The 21,393-nt window shown below is 34.5% G+C and overlaps 1 protein-coding gene and 1 long non-coding RNA gene across 3 annotated transcripts in view; one reads left to right on the top strand and one right to left on the bottom strand.

The window, feature by feature from the left end:
• The window catches only part of LOC126735450 (uncharacterized), a 224,282-nt gene that overhangs the window by 144,811 nt on the left and 58,078 nt on the right, over positions 1-21,393 (bottom strand). The gene's annotated exons all lie outside the window — the stretch shown is intronic.
• LOC126735443 (probable ATP-dependent DNA helicase HFM1) overlaps positions 10,223-21,393 on the top strand; it is a 48,938-nt gene continuing 37,767 nt past the window's right edge. Inside the window, exons 1-7 of one of the 2 annotated variants that reach the window (XM_050439429.1) lie at positions 10,223-10,261; positions 11,037-11,162; positions 13,022-13,302; positions 13,367-13,509; positions 13,563-13,716; positions 13,781-14,017; positions 15,775-15,969. In XM_050439429.1, the coding sequence (XP_050295386.1) occupies positions 11,114-11,162; positions 13,022-13,302; positions 13,367-13,509; positions 13,563-13,716; positions 13,781-14,017; positions 15,775-15,969 (1,059 nt within the window). In that variant the 5' untranslated portion in view covers positions 10,223-10,261; positions 11,037-11,113. Of the gene's footprint in view, positions 10,262-10,680; positions 10,915-11,036; positions 11,163-13,021; positions 13,303-13,366; positions 13,510-13,562; positions 13,717-13,780; positions 14,018-15,774; positions 15,970-21,393 lie in introns of those variants that run through there. The other variant, XM_050439427.1, reaches the window with a different exon arrangement.

Below are 21,393 nucleotides of genomic sequence, written 5' to 3'. Positions count from 1 at the left end.
ATTCCACTAAATTTTTATCAAATGGAAGTAGGAAAACTTTTTTAAATCACTTTTTTTAATATATCGATAGAGTGAAGCTTTTCTAAGCAATTTTTAAATTTAAAAGAGCAAAATTTTCTTGTTTGAATGTTTGCTTTTTATTTTCTAATCTCAAACTCGACGTTACACCACTTGTTTTTTAAAGGATTAAAAACACCCACATCAAGGAGTTATAATATATGAGTTAAATTTAGCAAAAGACGTATTAATTTATTAGGTGTTTGCTCCAAAAATCAATTAACCTCATAGTCAAGTGTGACCTGTGGCCATCTACATAAAAAATTATGGAAAATTCCATATTATTTGCAAGCACCCACGGATAAAAATATTTGCAATGTATTTATAAAAGATTTTTTTATGTCATTTAACTATTTTCAGAATCGCCTAGTCACCATTTTTTGACCTTATCAGGAAATTGAGCAACAATATATTTAGGAACGCGCTCATATGAAAATAGTACCATAAGTACCTTTGTTGGGTATTAGAAAAAAAAATTTCATTTGCGCTAACATAATTTATATACCGATTTGGACCTTTTTTTATAGCGATACATGTTTTCCTTTGCGAGTTAGGCAAAATCCTACTTCGTCTGCATGGTCTCTTTGGATCATCAATTAAGATAGCGTTTGAAACAAAATATTAATTTCTTTCATCAAATCAGGTTCGAATTTTGTGCTCTGTAATTGATGCTCTAGAGTTGTGGTAATTCCATTTTCGGCCCGGACGACCATTCGTAAAATTATTTTGTCTCTGTAGTTTTTTCTTTATTCTTTGTTGAAAAAGTCTTTTTTTAAAGAAATCCATATGCATCGAAGGAACAGCGCTTTGCCTTTGTATTCTGATATATATATTCTTATATTTGAAATTTGCTTTTGTTACAGGATTAGTTACGCTTTAGACGGAATCTGGAGAATCCTAACTTTTATTCATTTGGTTAAAATATTTAAAGATGAACCTGTTATAAATCTTTGTTTCAAAACTTTATAAATACGAGACTGCTGACTGAGACACCCACCATAATTACAATTGCCTTTGATTTTTAATGGAATTCGCCAATGTTTTTCATTGAACCACTATCAACGTTATCTCCACTTTAATTATTTGTTATTGTTTACAATAATATGCTGTGCATGGAGAAGATTTAACGGCAATTGAATTGGTCAACCGGTTTACTAAAGCGGACGCCAATGGCGCCGCGTGTTGAATTATTACGATTTGTCCCGTATTTGTACTTTCTACTAGGCACTCTATGAGAGTTATGCAAACGAGATTTACGAGATTAAATTTAAAAACTCTCAGAAAACTGAGAAAGCAGAACTATAGAACTATAAAATAAAAAAGTGGATCTCAGAAAACCATTCTCTCAATGGGCATATCTCGGACTTGAAACGTAAACTCGAGATGGTGTTGAATCAAAACGAAACCCTTACTATTCAAAACACCAAACTCAAAGAGCAACTGACGGCACAGAGGGGTCTGGCTAATGTTGGAAATCAAAAGGAACATAAAAATAATAAAAGAACCAGGGAAGAGGCGGGCCTGTCTCCGCCTTCACAAGACGAAGGCGAGTTGGCCTCGGAATCGGTTTACGCTGAAGTCCTAAAAGTAGTGCTAAGGGACACAAAAAACTGGGCCACAAAATACAAAACATTTTGTGAAAAAAAATCAACATCGTAAAAGTGCAGAAAGACAGATTGGGATTAGCGCTCTTCCCCAAAACTCTTAATGACCACCGCGAACTAACAGGACTCCTCAAGGAGGAGGGAATGGAATTCCATTCTTTCTTCCTTGAAGAGGACAGGAAGCGAACGTGATACTGAGAGGACTTGACCAAAACTTCAAGTTAGAAGAGGTCGGGGAGGAGCTGAGAGCGATGGGGTTTGAGCGAGAGGAACTGGGTTGGTTTAAAACTGGCCCAGGCCGACGAAGACCCACAGACCTCATCAGATTCCTCGTACCCAAAGAGCAAGAGAATGTGTTTGAGATTGATAACATTTTAAACATCAGGGTCCGCGTCGAGCGCTTAAGGACTCAGACTATTGCAAACAGGAAGCAAATTGGGCAGTGTCATCGCTACCAGGAATATGGTCACGTCCTGAGCTTGCAACGCAAAGCCGCGTTGCCACAAATGCAAGGGCGAATATTTCTACTCAGAATGTGTAAAGAACAGAGCAACTCCGGCAGAATGTTGCAATTGCGGCGGTGACCACCCGGCGAGTTATTGGCGCTGCCCAAAAAATCCTAATATAAAAAATATAAACTACCAAAAAAAAAAGCTTCGCTGAGACCTTGAGAACGACCAACACGGACTCTAATAGCAGGAGGGCGGAGCCAAAGGATGGAAATACATCATCACACATGAAACGTCCCGAGCTATCAACCAAAAACACAAATCTCCTAAACCTCTTAAGTTTGCCTGACGGGATCCTAGAAAAGAAAATCGACAATCTAATGGCAAAACTTGAGAAATTAAATACCAACCCGGCGATCAAGCTATTGCTGGGGGTCGAGGCCTAGGTTCTCGCAGTGTCCGTTCGTTTCCTTCCTAACGTGTTCAAATCCCAATTCCCATCCTTACAAACCACATAAAAATAAACCTCATACAAAATACAATCCAACCGCCAAAAACCTAAAACATAACCAAAAAGCACCGTAAAGGACCGGTTACGTTCACACCTCCGCCCGACCTTTTCTCACCAGCCAAAACTTCCGTAGTCTGAGGGGGCGTGGTCTGCTCCGCAGGCTCGCGTCCAATAACATCACTCCCAGACCTCATAAATACAAGCAACCAAACCTTAATCCGACCAGTCGGTTGCTATTCTCCGAGTGAGTCTCAAGTCCATGCACCTAGATGCGACCCAGAATTATAAAAAGATGGCGCCTAATCTCGACAAAGGATCACTCAAAAGACCGGCAAGAGCAGTACAAGCTAGTCCGGAAGTACAGTGTAAAACATCACATCACAGGCACTCTATGGTTTTCTTATTAGTGATCTACATATGTATGGCTATTGGTTGGGCCCATAGCGGCTAAACCCATAAAGTAACGAGCGAGGTTCCAATTTCCGGTCTTGCGCCCACCCGTCTTTTGAACTGCTACTTAAGCAGTGCCGCGACGCATCTGGCGGGTCTTTCCGGCTCCTGCGCCTGTTAAAGGTGAACCATGCTGGCCGCTGTGACGGAGAGAGATTAATCGTGTCGTGAAATAAATCTAGTATCGTCTCTCTCCGTCAGCACATTTTTAGCTAAATTAATACTAAAAACTAAAATTCATTAGTGTTTCTTCATTTTCAATCAAATATTTTTTGAAGCAGGATGGTTCTTAGTGGTTCGATGCCTCTTGAAACTTCGGCTCCTTAAATATGAATTTGTAAACCGCTAGCCATGACAGTGATGAGGATTTCGCCCGGAAGCCAAAAAGCAGATAATTTCCGCCCTTAGCGCCCCGTCAACCCATATCATGCCTTAAGCCCTATGCCGTGAGAAATAATCCATCGTGGGCTCTCGCCTCCTAAAGAAGAACACCATGGAACTTGACCCGTAAGCTTGCTACTCTTTTTCTTTTCCTCTTTAATTGATCTTAACCATATTCTTTTGATTTCTTTGTCGTATGATTTAACATGAATTTATTATTTTTATCACCTTCTCATTTTAATCTTTAAAACTTAAGTTATTGAATCTATTAATTAATAGAATTTTTTTTTTAAAAAATTAAAAATTTTGTCTCTAGTATAAGTAATTTTGCATAAAATATCCCTGATATTTTGCTCAATTTAGCACTTGGGTTCTTATAAATTGTCGGCCAATAATTGGAACACATACATGGCGGCTTTTTCTATTGCAAAAAATACTAATAGAAAAAAGGCAAAATAAGAGGTATAGTTTCTAAGGTTTATTAGTCTGTAACAACTTATGTGAATGGGGAAGACAAGAGGCACTTTTAAAAATAAATTTAATCTACAGGGTGTTTTAAAATTGACTAAACAAGATATGACAAGATGATTTCATATTGACTGGACACAACCTATTATTTTTTAAATTTGTCATTCGCTATCTGAGGTTTCATAAGAATGTAAAGAAGAATTGTCAGTATCACTATCACTGTTTGAAGAACCAGGAGTTATAATAAGTGGTGTTCAGCTACAACTTGAATATCCAAATCCCACATTTTTTCTTCTTCCTTCTTTCCTCCTTCCTTCCTTCCATCACACGTCCGATGCACTTTTGCCAGTTAGTTGCTGTTACGCCACCAATAGCTTCGTTTAATAAAACTTTTACGTCATTCAATTTAAACGTTTTATTTTTACTAGCAACTTCACCTTTTATTTGAGCCCATATAAGTTCTATAGGGTTTAGTTCACAATGGTACGGCGGTAAACGCAATATTATAACACCACGTTCTCGCGCCATTTCATCAACAACATATTTAATGTACTGGGTTTTGTAGATACGAACAATATCGAGCAATTGTACCTTGAGCATATCTTCGTCGAATCGTATGTCCCCTTTTGATTTTAACCAGGCTTTTATGCCTCCTTTTCGCCAAGCAGTCGTTGGCATTTTTTCCACTCGCCGACTATCATAAGGCGCATTATCTATGACGATAACTGAACCGGGGTCTACTCGCACCAATACCGATGAAAACCACTTTTCAAAAACCTCTGCGTTCATATCTTCGTGGTAGTCACCCATTTTCTTCGATTCAAAAACGTTCAGACTACCTTCCAGAAATTAAGAATCACTACCTATATGTGTAATAATTAGGCGACGGCCCTTGCCAGAAGGAGCTTTCAAACCCGTGGAAAGCCCATCCAAAAAGGCTTGCCGCGAATTTGTGACATTTAAGTCCTGCCATACTTTTGCACGGGTGTATCCTTTATTCAGCCATGTTTCATCGGTGTAATAAATTTTTCTTCCTTCGCGCCGATGTTCACGAATTTCTTTTAAGTATTTCCTTCGCCACAATACGATTTAATTTTTTTCTATTAAAAAACTTTTGCAGTTCCTTTTTAAATATCGAAAATTCAACTCATGCAATGTTCGCTTTAAAACACCAAAAGATATTTTGGGTAAAGAATTATCAGCAGTAAGTTCTGTCTTAATTTTCGTTATTGTTGGTATCTCGTTCCTAAAAAAAACACTTTCCGGCGAATGGATTTTACGTAATCATCTAGCACAATCTTTTTTCTTGTCTCCTTTAACTTGCTTTTCTTCTTTAGCTTTAAGACATCTAAAAACTGTCCTGGTACTTAATTTTGTTAAATTCCCGCATAATTCTGCCGCGTCCTCAACAGACAAATCTGGATTTCTAGCACGAACACTTTCATATACAGTTTTCACTAACTGATGTTCGCCAGAAGTCAAATATTTCCTTTTTGCTTTTTTAGCAGGCGGACCAGAACTTGACGAAGCTTCGTCTTTCATTTTATAAAAAAAATATTTTACTTAAAATACCTATTTATTAGAAATTACTCAAAATATTTTTTAGAATAAACCCCCAAACGCATCTATGGAATGAAAGAGCAACAAATGCAGGTATGTTGGCTAGGCGTTGCCATTCTGCTAAAATTAAAGGCTGGTCGGATTGCTGCTCCATTTACCGCGATTATAGATTTACCGCGAGAGAAAAAGACAAGTAATAAACTTGTCACCGGCGCGCCGCGCAAAGTTTTAGGGCTAAAACACACGGAGCAGTTTGGGAGCGTTTTATACCGAGTCCAGAGACAACCAACCAGTTAACAAGACAACCAACCAGAGACAACCAACCAGACAACCAGTTGGTTGTCTCTGCCGAGTCGGCCGCCGATCGGCAGCCGACTGCTTCGAAACACACGGAGCTGTTTGTGAGCGGTGTAGGCCGAGTCGGCCGCTAGCGCTGGTCTCGCGCGTGTTGTGGAAAAAAAAATCAGTTTGCTGTTGTCAGATGTATAGCGAAGACATTCGAAATGAGTTCATCCGACAGTAATAGTAGTGATGAAGAGTTTCTTTTTTTATTAACTGCAAATGTATTATCACAAACAATTAAAAAGAAAAGAAAGCGGCGGTTTTGGATACACCCTATAATAAGGGAAAGGACACATATATCAAATCGCGGGTCTTAACTGTATCTCATTAATGAGTTTCTCGGTATCGAGCATGGATAATTCCATTTTTACTAATAATTAACTTACACACTGACAACATTGCCTTTTCAAACAGCTCGAAAAACGCTCTGCGTGTGTTTCGCAGCACTGAATACCCATAAATGATCCGCTGACTGAAGTAATAAAAACGCGTTCGGCACATGGTTGACGCGAGGGTACGCGCTGCCGCCGACTCTGAAAGTTTCTCGTGTGTTTTGAAAGACACAAAGCCCATAAACGATGCTCCGAGTCGGCTGCCGATCGGCAGCCGACTCGGCACAAAACGCTCCCAGACAGCTCCGTGTGTTTTAGCTCTTACTAAGTACAACGTTCGACCAGATCAGCGAGGTCACACCATTAGATTAAGTGACATTTTGCAAGCTATCAATAGATTTTGTATAGTGGAAATTAAACATTATTTTTAGCCACTCTAGTTGTGTTGCTTGTTGGTCGTTTGTGATGTCACTGACAAATATTTCCGTCTCGTAGCATAGATCTAACGCAACTATCTTACTTTCTTAACTAAATGTAACTTTCTATTTTATTTTTGTAAATAAAACCTGCCAAAAGCTTTAATTGTTTGGTTTACCTACAATAGGAAGGTTCGGCATTTTTTTTACTAAAATCAAAATTTGTCATTAAAAAACGATCAAAAAAAAATTTGAGCGAAAAAAATATTAATTATTACGCTCACTATGACTTTAAAATCGAAGCGCACCGCGGGGCTAGAAAACGTATCTGGCCGCAAGACTCGAGCGCGTGACGTCAGTAGTCAGACGCGATTTAACTATCTTAACAACCAAAACGCCTTTTTAAAAAATATTATTTTATTTGAAAATTAATTAATACAAATTACATGCTAATTGTCTTAGCGACTTCAATTGACTAACCCGATAATAAACAATGAAACAGTTTTGTTGTAATAAAATGCAGGGTCAGCAGCTAGTGGCTTCCATGGTTGTACAGGGTGGCTCGTCACATAACTCGCGCTCTGCTAGCTCCAGCTACCTATATGCACATGTCGATGCCCCAGTTATCGGCTTGGAGTGGCTCTAACGGGTTATAATACGATTAAATTATATAATTAGTTATTGCTAAATTTTCGGAGTTCTTAAAGTAATAAAAATGCCAAACAGAAAGTGGTGTTTTAGGCCAGAATGTACAAATACATCTATTAAAACACGACAAAAAATTTTTGTGAGTGTTCCGAAAGCACTTTCACAGCGTAAAAATTGGTTTAAAGCAGCTCGCAGAGATATAAAATCAGTTTCTTCTACATCGTCCATATTTTGCTGCGAATATCATTTCGACCTAGAAAAAGACATGGAAAATTATTTAGGATACCAGATGAGTATGGTTCGAGTCCGAATGAATCCTGATGTTGCACCACATAGATTCGCATGTCAACCGAGCAGAAATTTTGAAAAACAGCGAGTCACAAGCGAGAGAAAAGCAAGGCAAGAAGACATCGCAAAACTTTTGGAACCAGCGGCAGTGGCGGGGTGCTCAACCGAAATATCCGAGCCTGAATAAACGGAAGCAATCGAGGCGGACTGTGAAGAACTCCCTAAACCTGTAGAAATTTAGCCAAAATTATGTGAAAAGGCATGCCAAACAAATGTAAAATTCAGGTGTAAGTTAGTTGCAACCAATGCAAATGCAAAAAGTAAAGGATGCTGCTGTATCGCCAATAAAATATACTACGTTTACCGAACATATTTTAAAGCCGCCTAAAAAACAATTTGCGACTGGAAAGTGATCAAGCATATCTGAAAAGTCCCTCGACCTCCACAACAACAGAAACATCCGAATCTGGTGATTCATATAAAATACTATATGTAGTGGGAGCAGCATTGAAAGTAGTAATAGTGAATCTGATCAGATTGCAGCAGAGATGAAACAAAGCAATATTCGAAAGTTATTTATTAATAATATAAAAAAGAACCTTGATAACTGTTAAGTATGACACACTGTGTATACCTGTGTATAATAACTTTTATTAATATAGTAACTAAGACAAAATAGTATCAAATTTACAAAAAAAAACGGATGCATAATAAAAATGAATATACCGACTTACCGGAACACTTTAACGCCGCTGCCCTGGGGCTGATTTAAATGACATTATTAGAGAAAAACTCGAATACCGTTTCCACATCCACATAGGGTAAATGTCCCGACTGTAAATGTAAAGGTTTTAGCACCAGAAAATAAAATACACAAGGACCTTTTTGTCAATTCGTACTACTCGTAGATACCTCTCCGTCTCCGTACCAGCCGAACCACAGAACACAAATATATAGAGAAGTGGTGGTTGCATACAAACTGATAGAAATTCTTCTGACAAATTAGCTAGCGTCCTTTCGCTTGGCAACGGAAACTGTTCTAACTAACTTGACAGTTTGACGTGCCTAATTGGACCAATCAAAATGGGAGAAAGGCGTGGCCAAATTAAGGCGGGAAATCAAATTTCATTTAATCTGACAATCTTATCATTTAATCGAAATATCTAAAGCAAACGCCTAATCAAAAACGTTACTCATAGAGAAAAGGGCTTTTTTGATTAGGTGTTAGCATCAGATATTGATCTGAAAAAAAGTAAAACTTTTCAGCTTTATTTTACATATCTAAATCAGTTAACATTACTGTACGACCTATCACCAATTGGACAAATGGAAATAATACAATGTTTTTCTTTAATAAATTTATTATTTAATTTTCCTGAAAAAAAAATTACTTAAAATGATATACATAATATACAATAATTTGTTATAACAGACATTATATAAATTAGAATTAATGTAAAAATGTTTAAAAGTATTTTGTTAGCACTGAGCTACCCTAATTTTAAATAGATTTTAAAATTATTTAATAAATTATAATTTAAATATAAATTTTTAAAATCAATTAAAAATTCTACAGCAGAGTATTATCGAAAGAAACAATATATCCATCTACAAAATAAAATAAACTCTTTGAAAGATAACAACTTTTTAGTATAAACATATATCACTTACATAGTATACATTTGTTGGTCTCTTATAATACTAACAACATATCTTGGAACTATAATATTATTAAAAACTTAATTCAAGGACAGATGTTAGCACAGAATAAAAAGAAACTCTTAAAAAAACTCCATTCCGGGTGCTCAGGCCTCTTAGTCTCCATACCTATATCTCGTCTCAGTGAACACAGGAAGTGGCATGATACGAGCATGAAATAAATTCTTTTAAAAATAGGCAGTGCAACCCTTATAAATCAATTTACTAATAATTCATGTGAAAAAAAGACAAAATAAATGTTTAAATAAATATGTATTGTAGTGTAAAGCCAGCACTATCAGCATTATTAAAATTTGTGGAGAGAACTGATCAGAAGAAATTCTATAGCTCAGTCTTAATAAAATTTACATTGCATATCGCTTTCCATGTTTTTCTTGTAATGGGAACTGAAATTAAAAAAATCTTTTATTACTATGTTCTCAGAACCATTTAAAATAAATATACTCTTACATCAAGGAAATTTTCAGGAAAATCTTAAATCAATTTTTAATTGTTGAATAGAAAATGAGAGGCTAGGCATTTTGTAATATGTATTTATAATAATAAAGTTAAAAATTAAATATTTGAAAAGTGAACTTCTTCATTGAAATCAACTGAATTTGATTTTAATAAGGACTAAAGATTGACAATACAAAAAGGTAATAGTAATAAATAAAATCAGATTTTCTTATCAGAAACCTGGAATTGCTTGCTGCAAATCAATTAAAACATTACTCCCAATATTGAAAGGGAACTTAAAAAAAAAAGTCACGAATTTAAAATAACATCCTGAAAACAAATAGCAAACTCAACCCACGCTTGCATTCATTGAAATGAAAAACAAACTCAAATGGTATGACAATGACAAAATCAGTCAATGTCAACAACTCTCTGTCAGCTCCCTGTCAATTTTGCCAAGCAAGATGGCCGACATATGATTCCGATTTTCACCATACAAGCTTCATACATTTGAGCCGAACCTAATTCCCTATACTCTGCCAAAACGCTGGAAAATTTGTCTGAGTACTGACGTCACGCGCTCGAGTCTTGCGGCCAGGTACGTTTTCTAGCCTCGCGGTGCGCCTCGATTTTAAAATCTTTATAGCTGGCGTGATAATTAATATTTTTCGCTCAATATTTTTTGATTGTTTTTTAAGAAATCTTTCAATTTCAATTAAAATTAAAGATATATAAAAAATGTCGAACCTTCCTATTGACACAACACGTCATATGGTTTTTATAGTATAACTTTATGGATTCTCATGAACCCTGCAAATGTGCAAATGAAGCATAGCCACCTAGTGGCAAGATGGGTAGGTATGATAACTGAAACACGAATCCACGCTTTCTGTCAGTTTTAACTATGTCAGCTGTTAAGTCCTAGTTCGGTGGCGTCATCGTTTCTTGCCATTGAAACTACTAGAACTGTCAAGTGCAGAAATACGGAGTCGGAAACGTGCATCATTTGACGTGTGTCTTTATTTCCTTAGTCTATGTTTTTAGTTTTTGAGTTTGTTAAAGTCATAAAGTGTTCCGACCGAGTTAATTAATAATTTCAAAACCTTAAAATATATTGTCTCAGCATGAGCAAAAACCAAACAATACTACGAACCGTCGACGAAATTCCATCTTTATATCGGCAAGTTTTTAGTGAATATCCATGCTTTAATGTTGTTCAGTCTGCAGTATTAGACAGTGCTTTAAAAACAGGTTAATTATTATACCTAATTATTATTAAAGAATATTCAAAAAAAGCTTATTAGACAATATTAGTTTCAGTAAATGAAAACTAAGTAGAATTTTTTCTGTACAAAATATATTTAATGTTGCAGATAAACCCTTAGTTGTTTCTGCACCTACTGGTTCCGGAAAAACCGCCGTTTTTGAATTAGCGATTATCAGACATTTGATGCAAAATCAAAATGCAGACGATCTGTTAAATAATAAAATAATTTATAGTAAGTATAGACATAAGCTTCTCAATTTTGATTTTTCAAATTTTAAATCCTTATCTACGAGAATGTGTGTGAAGTTATTGTCCGATCGGCTCACGGTTGCCAGCAACAATCGAGAACGCAGCATAAGTTGTTTGCCTGCATGAATAGGTTTCATAGTCCGCGCCCGCCGTTGAATATTGCCCATATCACCCCAATTATAATAAATTCCCAAGAGATTTAAATAATTTTGTATCCAGATAAGAATGAATAGCTAAATAGATTTATAGAGGTTAGACATCTCTATAAACTAAGATTTTTTGTGAGAATGAATTAAATGGCCAAATGTAAGGAATAAAAACGCCCAAAATTTCCAAAAGATTAAAGAAAAATTGTCCTGATATCAATAATAAATATCTGAATTGATTTATAATGGTTTTAAATAACTACAAACGAAGGCTTTTTCATGAAAAAAAAATTATTGAAAAGTTCATTGTTAAAAAACAGGTTGTTTATTAAATTACTTAAAAGCATCTAATTCCCAAAAGATTTACTAGAAGTTACATTTTAGGAAATTATTCTCTGTTTATCAAGGGAAACAATGAATACAAACACTATTTTGAATTTTTTATTATTATTTATTTAAATGTTGAAAATAATTTATGTTATTTTATACAATATTTAGAAGACAATAATAGAGCCTTTTTTTAATTCTTCACGTATATTTATAAATCAAGTTTCTGGATATAACAGTACTCTAGTGACTCAGATTGCTTTTTAATTTTCGATAGACCTCTGTAGCATAAATATTAGGAACTATTTAAATCAAGTATTTCCTAATTGCTGGATTGGTCGGGCTCGAGATGCTCCTGTTCCGTGGCCACCCTGTTCGCCCGACCTTACATCTTTGGATTTTTCAGTCTGGGGATGTATGAAAGACTTTCTGTCTATGGTTCCGATTTTAAACGAGGATCATTTAAGGGAAAGAATCATTGCAGCTGGAGAAAATTTCAGGTTGAAACCAAATATTTTTCAAAGCCTTAGATTTCTTTAATAAAGAGGGCTCGTATGTGTATACAAATGAATGGAGGTCACGTAGAATAAATAATTTAGGGTCATTATTCTATGATTTTTATTATAATAAGTAATTTAACTTTAATTTAGAAAAAATAATTTACGTTTATTTTGTTAACTTGTTAAAATGTATCTAGATTATAAAATTAAGATATCTAATAAACGGATTCTCAGGCCGACATTTACTAAGAATACGATGATAAGAAAAAAATTGATAATTAGAATTTTTTACTAAAACTTTATTATTCAGGGGTACAAAAAAGTTTTGGTATTTTTAACACATGTAATCTACCGCAGGTGGCGCCCTCTGCAAGGTATAGCGAATAGGTGAACGCATTTTAATTTCTCCAAATTTTAATTTAATATCTTATGAAACACTCGACTTTAAAAAACGATTTTATATTTCTCATTTTGACGCCCTGTATATTGAATACCGAGTGCCCAATTAAAAAATGCCATAACGAAAGTCGCATTATTTTGGTCCACCCTATATGTGGCCGGCGGATTGGCCTCCTTTTTCCGGACATCCTGTATAATATATTATTGCTTACAACAAAACAACAAAATTGGATAAGGGATATTTAAGATATTAAAGAAAAATTTATTTTCAAGTTTAATGCCCTGTATTTCATAAATAACGCCGCTACTACTATCACATGTTTATTTGAACTATTTGTCAAAAATTTCTCAAAGATTCGCCTGTCAAATTTATTGTACCTACTTAATTAACATGTACCCTTTATATATGAAGAGTAATAAGACTCAGGAATAAAAACAGACTAGATTAACGAAAACATATATTTTTTTAGTATCACCTATAAAAGCATTATGCGTAGAAAGGCTAATGGATTGGCATAAAAAATTCTCTCCATTCGGAGTTAAATGTCTTTCAGTAACGAGTGATACAGATGAAGGTGACTTTAGAAATATTTTGCAATATAATTTGTTCGTTGCTACGCCAGAAAAATGGGATGTCTTAACAAGAAGATGGAGAGAAAACAGCAATTTAATAGAGTCTATAAAACTGTTTTTGATCGATGAGGTACATTTATTAAATGCAGATTCTAGAGGAGCTACTTTGGAGGTTATTGTAAGTTAATGGTATTTTCATTTATTACAAGTGAATTAATTCATTTCAAGCGTTTAATTTGTAGGTTAGTCGAATGAAAACTGCATTAGAGACACGCAGTTTTAAAATGCCAAGTAGTATACGATTTATAGCTGTATCAGCTACAATACCAAATATTGAAGACATAACTGAATGGATTTGTGGAAATGGGTCGGCTGAACTATTTAGGTAAAATTTGATAAAGAAATATGTTAAAGAGAAAAATAATATTTTGTTTTTAGTTTTTCAGATGAAACAAGACCAGTAAAACTCAATAAGATCGTGATAGGTTACCATTTTAATCCACAAAATCAGTCAGTTTTTAAGTTCGACATGTCTTTAACTTACAAACTTCCGCCATTGATAGCAAAATATGCAGAAGGAAAGCCCACTTTGGTACAATAAAATATAATATTATTTCCTAATTACCTATTTTAATACATATTGTCTCCGTTGATAGATATTTTGCAATACAAGAAAAAGTGTTGAAATGACAGCAAATCATTTATTGTCAAATATGCAAGTTAGGTTGGGTGATGAACTAAAAGAAAAACTAAAAAAACTTGCTGACGGAATATCGGATTTAAAATTGAAGCAACTTATTATGAATGGTATTGCCATTCATCATGCTGGAATGGCTCAAGAGAATCGTCATACGATAGAACATGGCTTTAGAAGCGGCAATGTCCCAGTTCTGGTAATAATGTTTTTTAACTCTTATGTACATATTGTGTAATCAAGAAGCTAATATATTTTAGTCGTTGCATTTAAGCGATACACACGTCTGCTATTGTCACATTTTACAGAAACGTATATTGTATAATGTGTTTTGGAAATTAAAAAAAAAGCTGTAAACTTTCATAAAAAATAATTAAGAAACCTTTAAATTAACGCTTGAACAACAAAAATTAATATATAAAATAATAACACAAAAACTAGAACATAATTTTTACAAAAGTAAAATTGGTTTTTCACTGACGAATTGCTCCTATTGTAAAGGAGAAAAATTAAATATATACCGTGTGTTAAAAAACTCCCGGACTCCCTTAATAATTCGTGAACGCGCCCTTTTATCATAAAGTGTCCCAGATAAAAATTATAGATCTTTTTTCGATCTACATTAGGAAGATAACTTTGCATATACAGAAGACATCACAACACAGTAGTACAGACTAAAGTAATTTGGTTGGAACGTTTTAACGCAACTTCATGTAACATACATATGTTATACCTTACCCCACTAGCTTAGAAGATAGTATAGTTTCCATATTTTATATCAGTTCGAAATGTCCTTAAACACAATAAATTACAGCCTTATGAAATAACCTTAGTACAGGAATTATTTGAAGATGATTCTGACCGCCGCTTAGAATTTTGTGATAACAGGATGCAAAAATTTGAAGAAAATAGATTTTTAAAAAACATTGTTTTTCTTATCATTATGCTGAATGGTACAGTGAATCGACAGAATTGCAGATTTAGTCAAATGAAAATCCGCACTGCATACGTGAAACACATTACATCCTGAAAATGTAAATGTTTGGGCAGGTATATTTGATATTAGGATAATAGAATAGGGATAATTTAAATGCCACCCGATATCTGGATTTGCTGGAAAATCAGATAGTACCAGAAATAAGCAGACATATTTGGTCCTCATTTTGGAGTTAATGTCAGAAGATTGTTCAATACTTTTTTAAATCGTTGGAGTGGCAGAAGAGATGAAATTGAATGGCCAGCAAAAAGCCCTGATCTTACATCCCTAGACTACTTTCTCTGGGAAATATTAACGTACTACAAGACCGCATTAGAGCAGAATGTGAATTGATAAAGCCCGATGTTATAAAACGTAACAAATACTTTTTACTACAATTTGGCACATTGTAAAACCGTTTAAGGGAGCCATTTTCATTAATTAATTAAATATATGTAATAAATTTTTTTGTATCGTTACTTTTTTTACGGGTTAGTATTTGCTTGTTTTGTATATAATTAATTTTACATAATTTTTTAAACCATTGTATCTTTTAATCTGTTGAATTTAGGTATAGCAGATGTTACATGATGTTGTGTACACATTTTGCGTAGAATCGGAGGATTCATTAAAAATATACCATTGCATTTAAAAAAAGGTAACTTTGGTCTCTACTACTGTTGTGATCCTCCTGTATATGCAAAGTTATCTTCCTAATGTACATCTGAAAGAGATCTATAATTTTCATTTGGGACATTTTTTAATAAAGGTCGCGTTCACGAATTATTTAGCGTAAACCCCTTTGAATCCTTCCCTAAAATTGTATTTACATAATTTTTGAGAAGGAAAATGAAAAGAGCACCTAAAAAACGCGGACTACATTGACTCCAGCAATACGCTCTTAAAATAGTTGTATCGAATTTTGTAACATATATTTATTATCACGAACAATTTTGAGAAACCGTTTTCTTTTATTGTAGGTTACCACAAGCACCTTGGCGATGGGGGTCAATTTGCCTGCTCATTTAGTTATTATTAAGTGTACCAAGTGTTATTTTGACGGTGGTTATAAGGATTATGATGAAATGTCAATTTTTCAAATGATTGGGAGAGCTGGCCGTTGTCAGTTTGACACAAGCGCCACTGCTTTGATATTGACTAGTTATCAAGATAAAGTAGGTAAAATATCCATAACATACGTATGTTAAGTATATACCAGCTGTCAATTTGATAAATTTTAATTCGAATATCTTTAAAATTAGAAAAGTTAGAAAAACCAAATTTGCTACACATGTTTTATAGACAGTAGGAAGAACTACTATATTTAAGTCATAGGGTGAGTTACCTTTGGACTCTATGCTTCCTATTTCCTCGAAAAATGAAATTCTCCATTCCGGGTCACACAATTTCTAAAGTACATTTTGTACTGATGAAAATGATTTAAGTACCTTACCAACAGATTCATGAGAAATTCCTGCTAACATTGAGCCTTGGTGTAAGGATATTATAGGATGCGTAGAAAAATATTTTGTGCCTGCGACGCTTCATCATGTATGTAGTCTATGCTAAACTCTTTTTGTTGGCAACCGATCCTGTCTCTTCAAATTTTCAAATCAGTTGCTTCGCGTAAGTGTGACTTAAATTTGTTCGTCCAGCAGTCTTAAATGCGCAACGATTTTTAGACCTATAGTATTTAAGTATTTGGAGCAAAAAATATTCTTTGTTCGTAAAAAGGAATGCAATTTGAGCATCAAATATCTTTTAACAAAATCATTTAACAATACAAATATTTCCTTTAATTAATATAGCATATTTTCTGTATTACATTAAAAAAAGGCCCAAATGAATATTAGTTAAAAAAGACCTTTCATTTGAGGTAGCACAAAGTGGGAGGCATAGAGCCGAAGGAGTTGATCACTCCATGGCCTAAATATGCTAGTTCTTCCCTGATCCTTCTGAGATTATTCCCTTGGTTTAGAACAAATAATACCTGAAACTCTAGTATCTAGAAAGATACCGAGTTCTTGCTAGATTGAAGAAAACTTATTATAAGGAATTTTGTTACTCATTTAATATATATTTAATACAAGTTAAAAATAGCGATTTCTTACAATAATTGAATTAATTTACACAAGCATATATATTTCTGAGGATAACCTCATAGAGATCAAAACGTCGATTTAATATAAACCCTGTTTGCCTAAGGTTGTTACTTTTTGGCCTCAATCCAATAACTATTTAAGTGTAAAACATAGTTTAACGGCACTAAAACTATTGACATAAAAACAAATACATTTTTCAAGAATTTTAAATTAAGAGAAATGCAAATTAAATTAACTTTTTAAATTTGGCAGCTTTGATTAATATTAATTACAGTGATGATAATCTTGGATTTTGAAGGCTATATATACTTTTAACTAAAATAGCGAAAAAAAGCGTCTCAAACGTCCTTATAGGCTGGTTTCTGGTAAGAGCTTCTGAGCCCTCTTTGATAACCATGTAGAAGATCTTTCTATCAATCTCTTCATCGATTATGTTAAATGCTTGCCCGCCTTTGGGGTTAGACCGATGCAGCTCTGAAATTTATCTGAACTTTCTACGAAAAACTTCAGCTATTTCTACAGATATTTCTAAATCCTTTATTACTTACAGTTGTTGTCTTGCGTGACCTGTGAAGTGCACACAGGTCACGCCGGACCGACTCTTTGGGCCATTAGAATGATGGTCCATGAATTTATCCAATGTTAAATACGACTCTGATTGGATATGCCTACTCGAGGTTTACGTGTCGGCGGCTTTTGTTTTCTGTAAAGAACATGGTTGATGGCTTCCACCATTTCTATGGCCCATCCCAGAATGTTTCCGTTCCGTCTCTTAGGGTCATACAGCAAAACTAAGTCACCGTTGTTGTATCTCTGGGTTTGGCATTGACATCATATCATCACATCCGTTCATAGCGGGCAACAGAACTTTAGATCTTATGGGAGCCGGAGTTTTCTTCTCATCACTATTCGATTCGGAGACTGGCCTATGCTTTCATGGATGGCCGACCGATAAGCTAGCAGAAACAAATGAAGAAACCCATCTTAGTCTCTGTGGTCGCTAGAGACTACTTTGGCCAAATACCTATAAATGGTCCTATTTATTCGTTCCACCATGCCATCTGACTGTGGGTGTAATGCAGTAGTTCTGGTCTGAAAGTAACTCCAAAGACACACCGAATCGACAGGTACATTCTTTTAGTAAGACGTCAGCGATATTAGATGCTTTCTGGTTTGGTCTGGAGGGTATGCCTCAACCCATTTGGTGAAGTTGTCCATCACGACTACGATGTACCTATTCCCTGCTTCGAATTTGATAAACGGACCTACAACGTTAATAGCAATCCTTTCAAAGGGACTTCCCACGTTGTACCAACGCATCACAGCCTTCTGCTTTCTCTGCGGCCCATTACTCGCCGCACATACAACATATTTTCTCCACCAGTTTCTTACGTTTGCCTTACTATTAAAATTCTTTCTCTCACTTTTCCCAGCGTTTTTGTTACGCCACGGTGTTCTTCTGACACACCGGCATGAATTTCCTCTAGCAACCGAAAGTCCGGAATTAAACATTTGATTACAACGATTTGCTTTCTTTCCTCTTTGCTGTCGTGGTCAACCATTTTCCGCAGCAAGAGTTCATCTTCCAAAGTTAGGAAGTTTCATTGTGCTCCAGATATTTCACATTGGAAGAATACTTGGTGATTTATTCCCAAGTTGGCTTACTCCCTTCCTTTATCCAGGTTTGGACTACCTGGATCCGATATCCACCTCTTACTCTTTTATAAGATCCCCATTTTGCAAAGTATTATCGACAATGGTAGTTAATAACGTAGCATCTTTCTCCTCTGCACGCTGACAAAGCTTGAACTCTTCCGACAAGATCTTCTTGCTACGGCTTGCTGAAGACAGGTCATATTTGCAGGATGGCTGCAGCATTTCTTAAGGCCAATGTAAGGACAGTGGCCTTCTCCCCGGATGACCAACCATTTACTTTTGCTGCCGCTTTAAACAAACGCTGATAAATATTCCAGGAAGTAGTACCACGAAATTGAGGCGGCTTGAGGCGCATCAGTCCAACCGATTCCGTATTGCCACAAACTTCGTTCTTATTATCCACTGACTTAAGATTTATAACGCAGCTCATCGATAGTGTTGACTTCTAATATTGAAATTTTGTTTTAAACTATTTGAATCCTGTCCTTCATTAATGAAATAATTTCTTTTAATTCCTTCTTGTTATCTAAAATCTTTTCTTCCAACCTGGCATAATTCTCTTGTAGCTTTTTCCCAAGATAGTGTGGCAGAGTGTTCTTATAATTTTACAGAATTTTCCATCAATATAACGTTCATGTTGGCGGAATTTTTTAGTAATTTAACCAATAATTCCAAACTTTATATGTATTGTTTTCCCGTTCGTTAGGTGTGTAAATGTAAAACGATCAAAAATAGTCTAATTTATTGAGACATTCCACTACGAAACACACGATCAATCACGACTACTGCGATATTTATTTTTACCGTATTTATTTAAAAGTATTCAAATCTCGCGCCAATATTCCGAACTTTACTTCACTCATTTAATATACTAAAGTCACATCGTGTAAAGCTTGGCCGTTGATTGAATATTTGGGAAGATACGCAATCCTGTGTTAAAAAAGTGTACCCGGTCGACTATCGGATTGCCGTTCAGTTTCGTTCACCGTGTGGTGCTGCCGCGAAGCGTCAAATCTAGTAACGATTTATTTTAGCTGCGTGGACTTGGCTTTTGGCTTCTTTGAGTCAGGTTTTCAACGACGCTGGAATCTCCGGTTACGCGGCCGTCTTGGATATTTTTTTAAGATATGGGATGATGCTGCCAACTATGTTTTTATTATTATTTTTTTTGAACATACAACACGGTGTCATTTATGTCGTGGTCAAGTGATAAGTGATATACTTAAGGGTGGAGGCATATTGAAATTTCTTAAAAGTTAAAGTTTATAAACAAATAATTACTTACCAAAATATGTTTTTGAGACAAAAATTAATACAAAAATATATATAAAAAGCTATTTTTACAAAATTACCAACAAAGTTTAATACAAGTTATAATTCCAACAAACATTATGTTTCCTTCATTTTGTGTTCAAGAGGGTCAAGTTTTTAAATAAAAAGCCCGTTGCACTTAATTAACTAAAAACTAATATACAAAAAATATGTGGAACAAATTTTAAGATATAAGTAGGTTTCACGTAAATATTATAAAGAATAATTGAAATAATTCATAAGACTTAATACCGATGGTAATATAACTTCTTGATCAATAATTTTTTGTAAAAAGTAACCCATTTTGTCATGTGATTCAATATCTGGAAAATTGTGCAGCGTAGTGAGATCTGTAAAGTAAGGGGTTGTGAGTGAGGATGTCAATAGAAATAGAAAATAGGCCACATTTTAAGTTTTAAGCGACACAGGAAAATTCTTAATTACCAGTTGTTACAACTATACTTAAAACTATAAAAAGATACCTAGTAGCAAAAAAAAAACATTTTGTTTAAAGACCCCGCATCACGGTTATACAGGACGTCAATAGAGGTGGTATAATTAGAGGAAAGTTGAGCAATATAGTGTCCTTTTATAATAAAATCTAAATACTTCCTAAATTTTGCAAAAAACTGACATTTGGCCAAATCATTTTATTTTTTTTCTGGCGTTATTTCAAAATATATGACAAAAGTATTTATTAAATGAATAAATTATTGTGACCCTTTTTCTCGCCTATACGATGACACCTTTAAATTTAAAATACGACGTTCTGTCTTTAAAGAGCCATCATCAACTTTGTTTTTCTTTGTCGGCGCTATATTGACCACTTGCAGTTTAACGACGCCGGAATCTTTGGGCGCCCGGCCGTTTTGTTATTTTTTTAAGACAAGGGCGATGATGATAACAGCGCTTTTATTTATTTTGTTATTGCCGATATTTAAATGCGCTGTGATCTCGCATTAATAACTATATATTATAGATAAATGTGGTGGTCAAGTAATGTATTGGAAGGTGCTATCTCTTAAATTTTATTAATAATAATAATAATAATAATAATAAAGCATTTATTTAGCATAAAAAAGCTACATATAAGGACAAGTTTGCCTTATTAGTCTTATTACAATAGTAGAAATAGAAAAAAAAAACAACATTTGTAAATATGTGAAAATTAAATAAAAATAAAAAGTGTAATGTATGTACAGGACACAAACAAAAAGAAACAAGAATAAACCTACAGTACCTAATTTAACAAAAACATTATTAATACAAATACAAATTTAATACAAATACAAATACCAGGGGGCAACAATAAAATTAAACAAAGATAAAACTTAACTTATTAACAACTAATAAATAAAATAATTAAAAACGGGCTAAAATGTGTAAAACTAAAAATAAACATGTAAAATATTTATATTAAGGACGAGAAACAAAAGAAACGAGAATAAACCTACAGTGCTAAGATGTATAAATAAAATAAATAAAAACGGGCTAAAATCTGTAAAATTAAAATAAACAATCATAACTATC

The sequence above is a fragment of the Anthonomus grandis genome, chromosome 4 (assembly GCF_022605725.1).
Source record: "Anthonomus grandis grandis chromosome 4, icAntGran1.3, whole genome shotgun sequence".
NCBI lineage: Eukaryota > Metazoa > Arthropoda > Insecta > Coleoptera > Curculionidae > Anthonomus > Anthonomus grandis.
The sequence above is the reverse complement of the archived record's forward strand: the minus strand, read 5'-3'. Positions and strand labels throughout refer to the sequence as shown.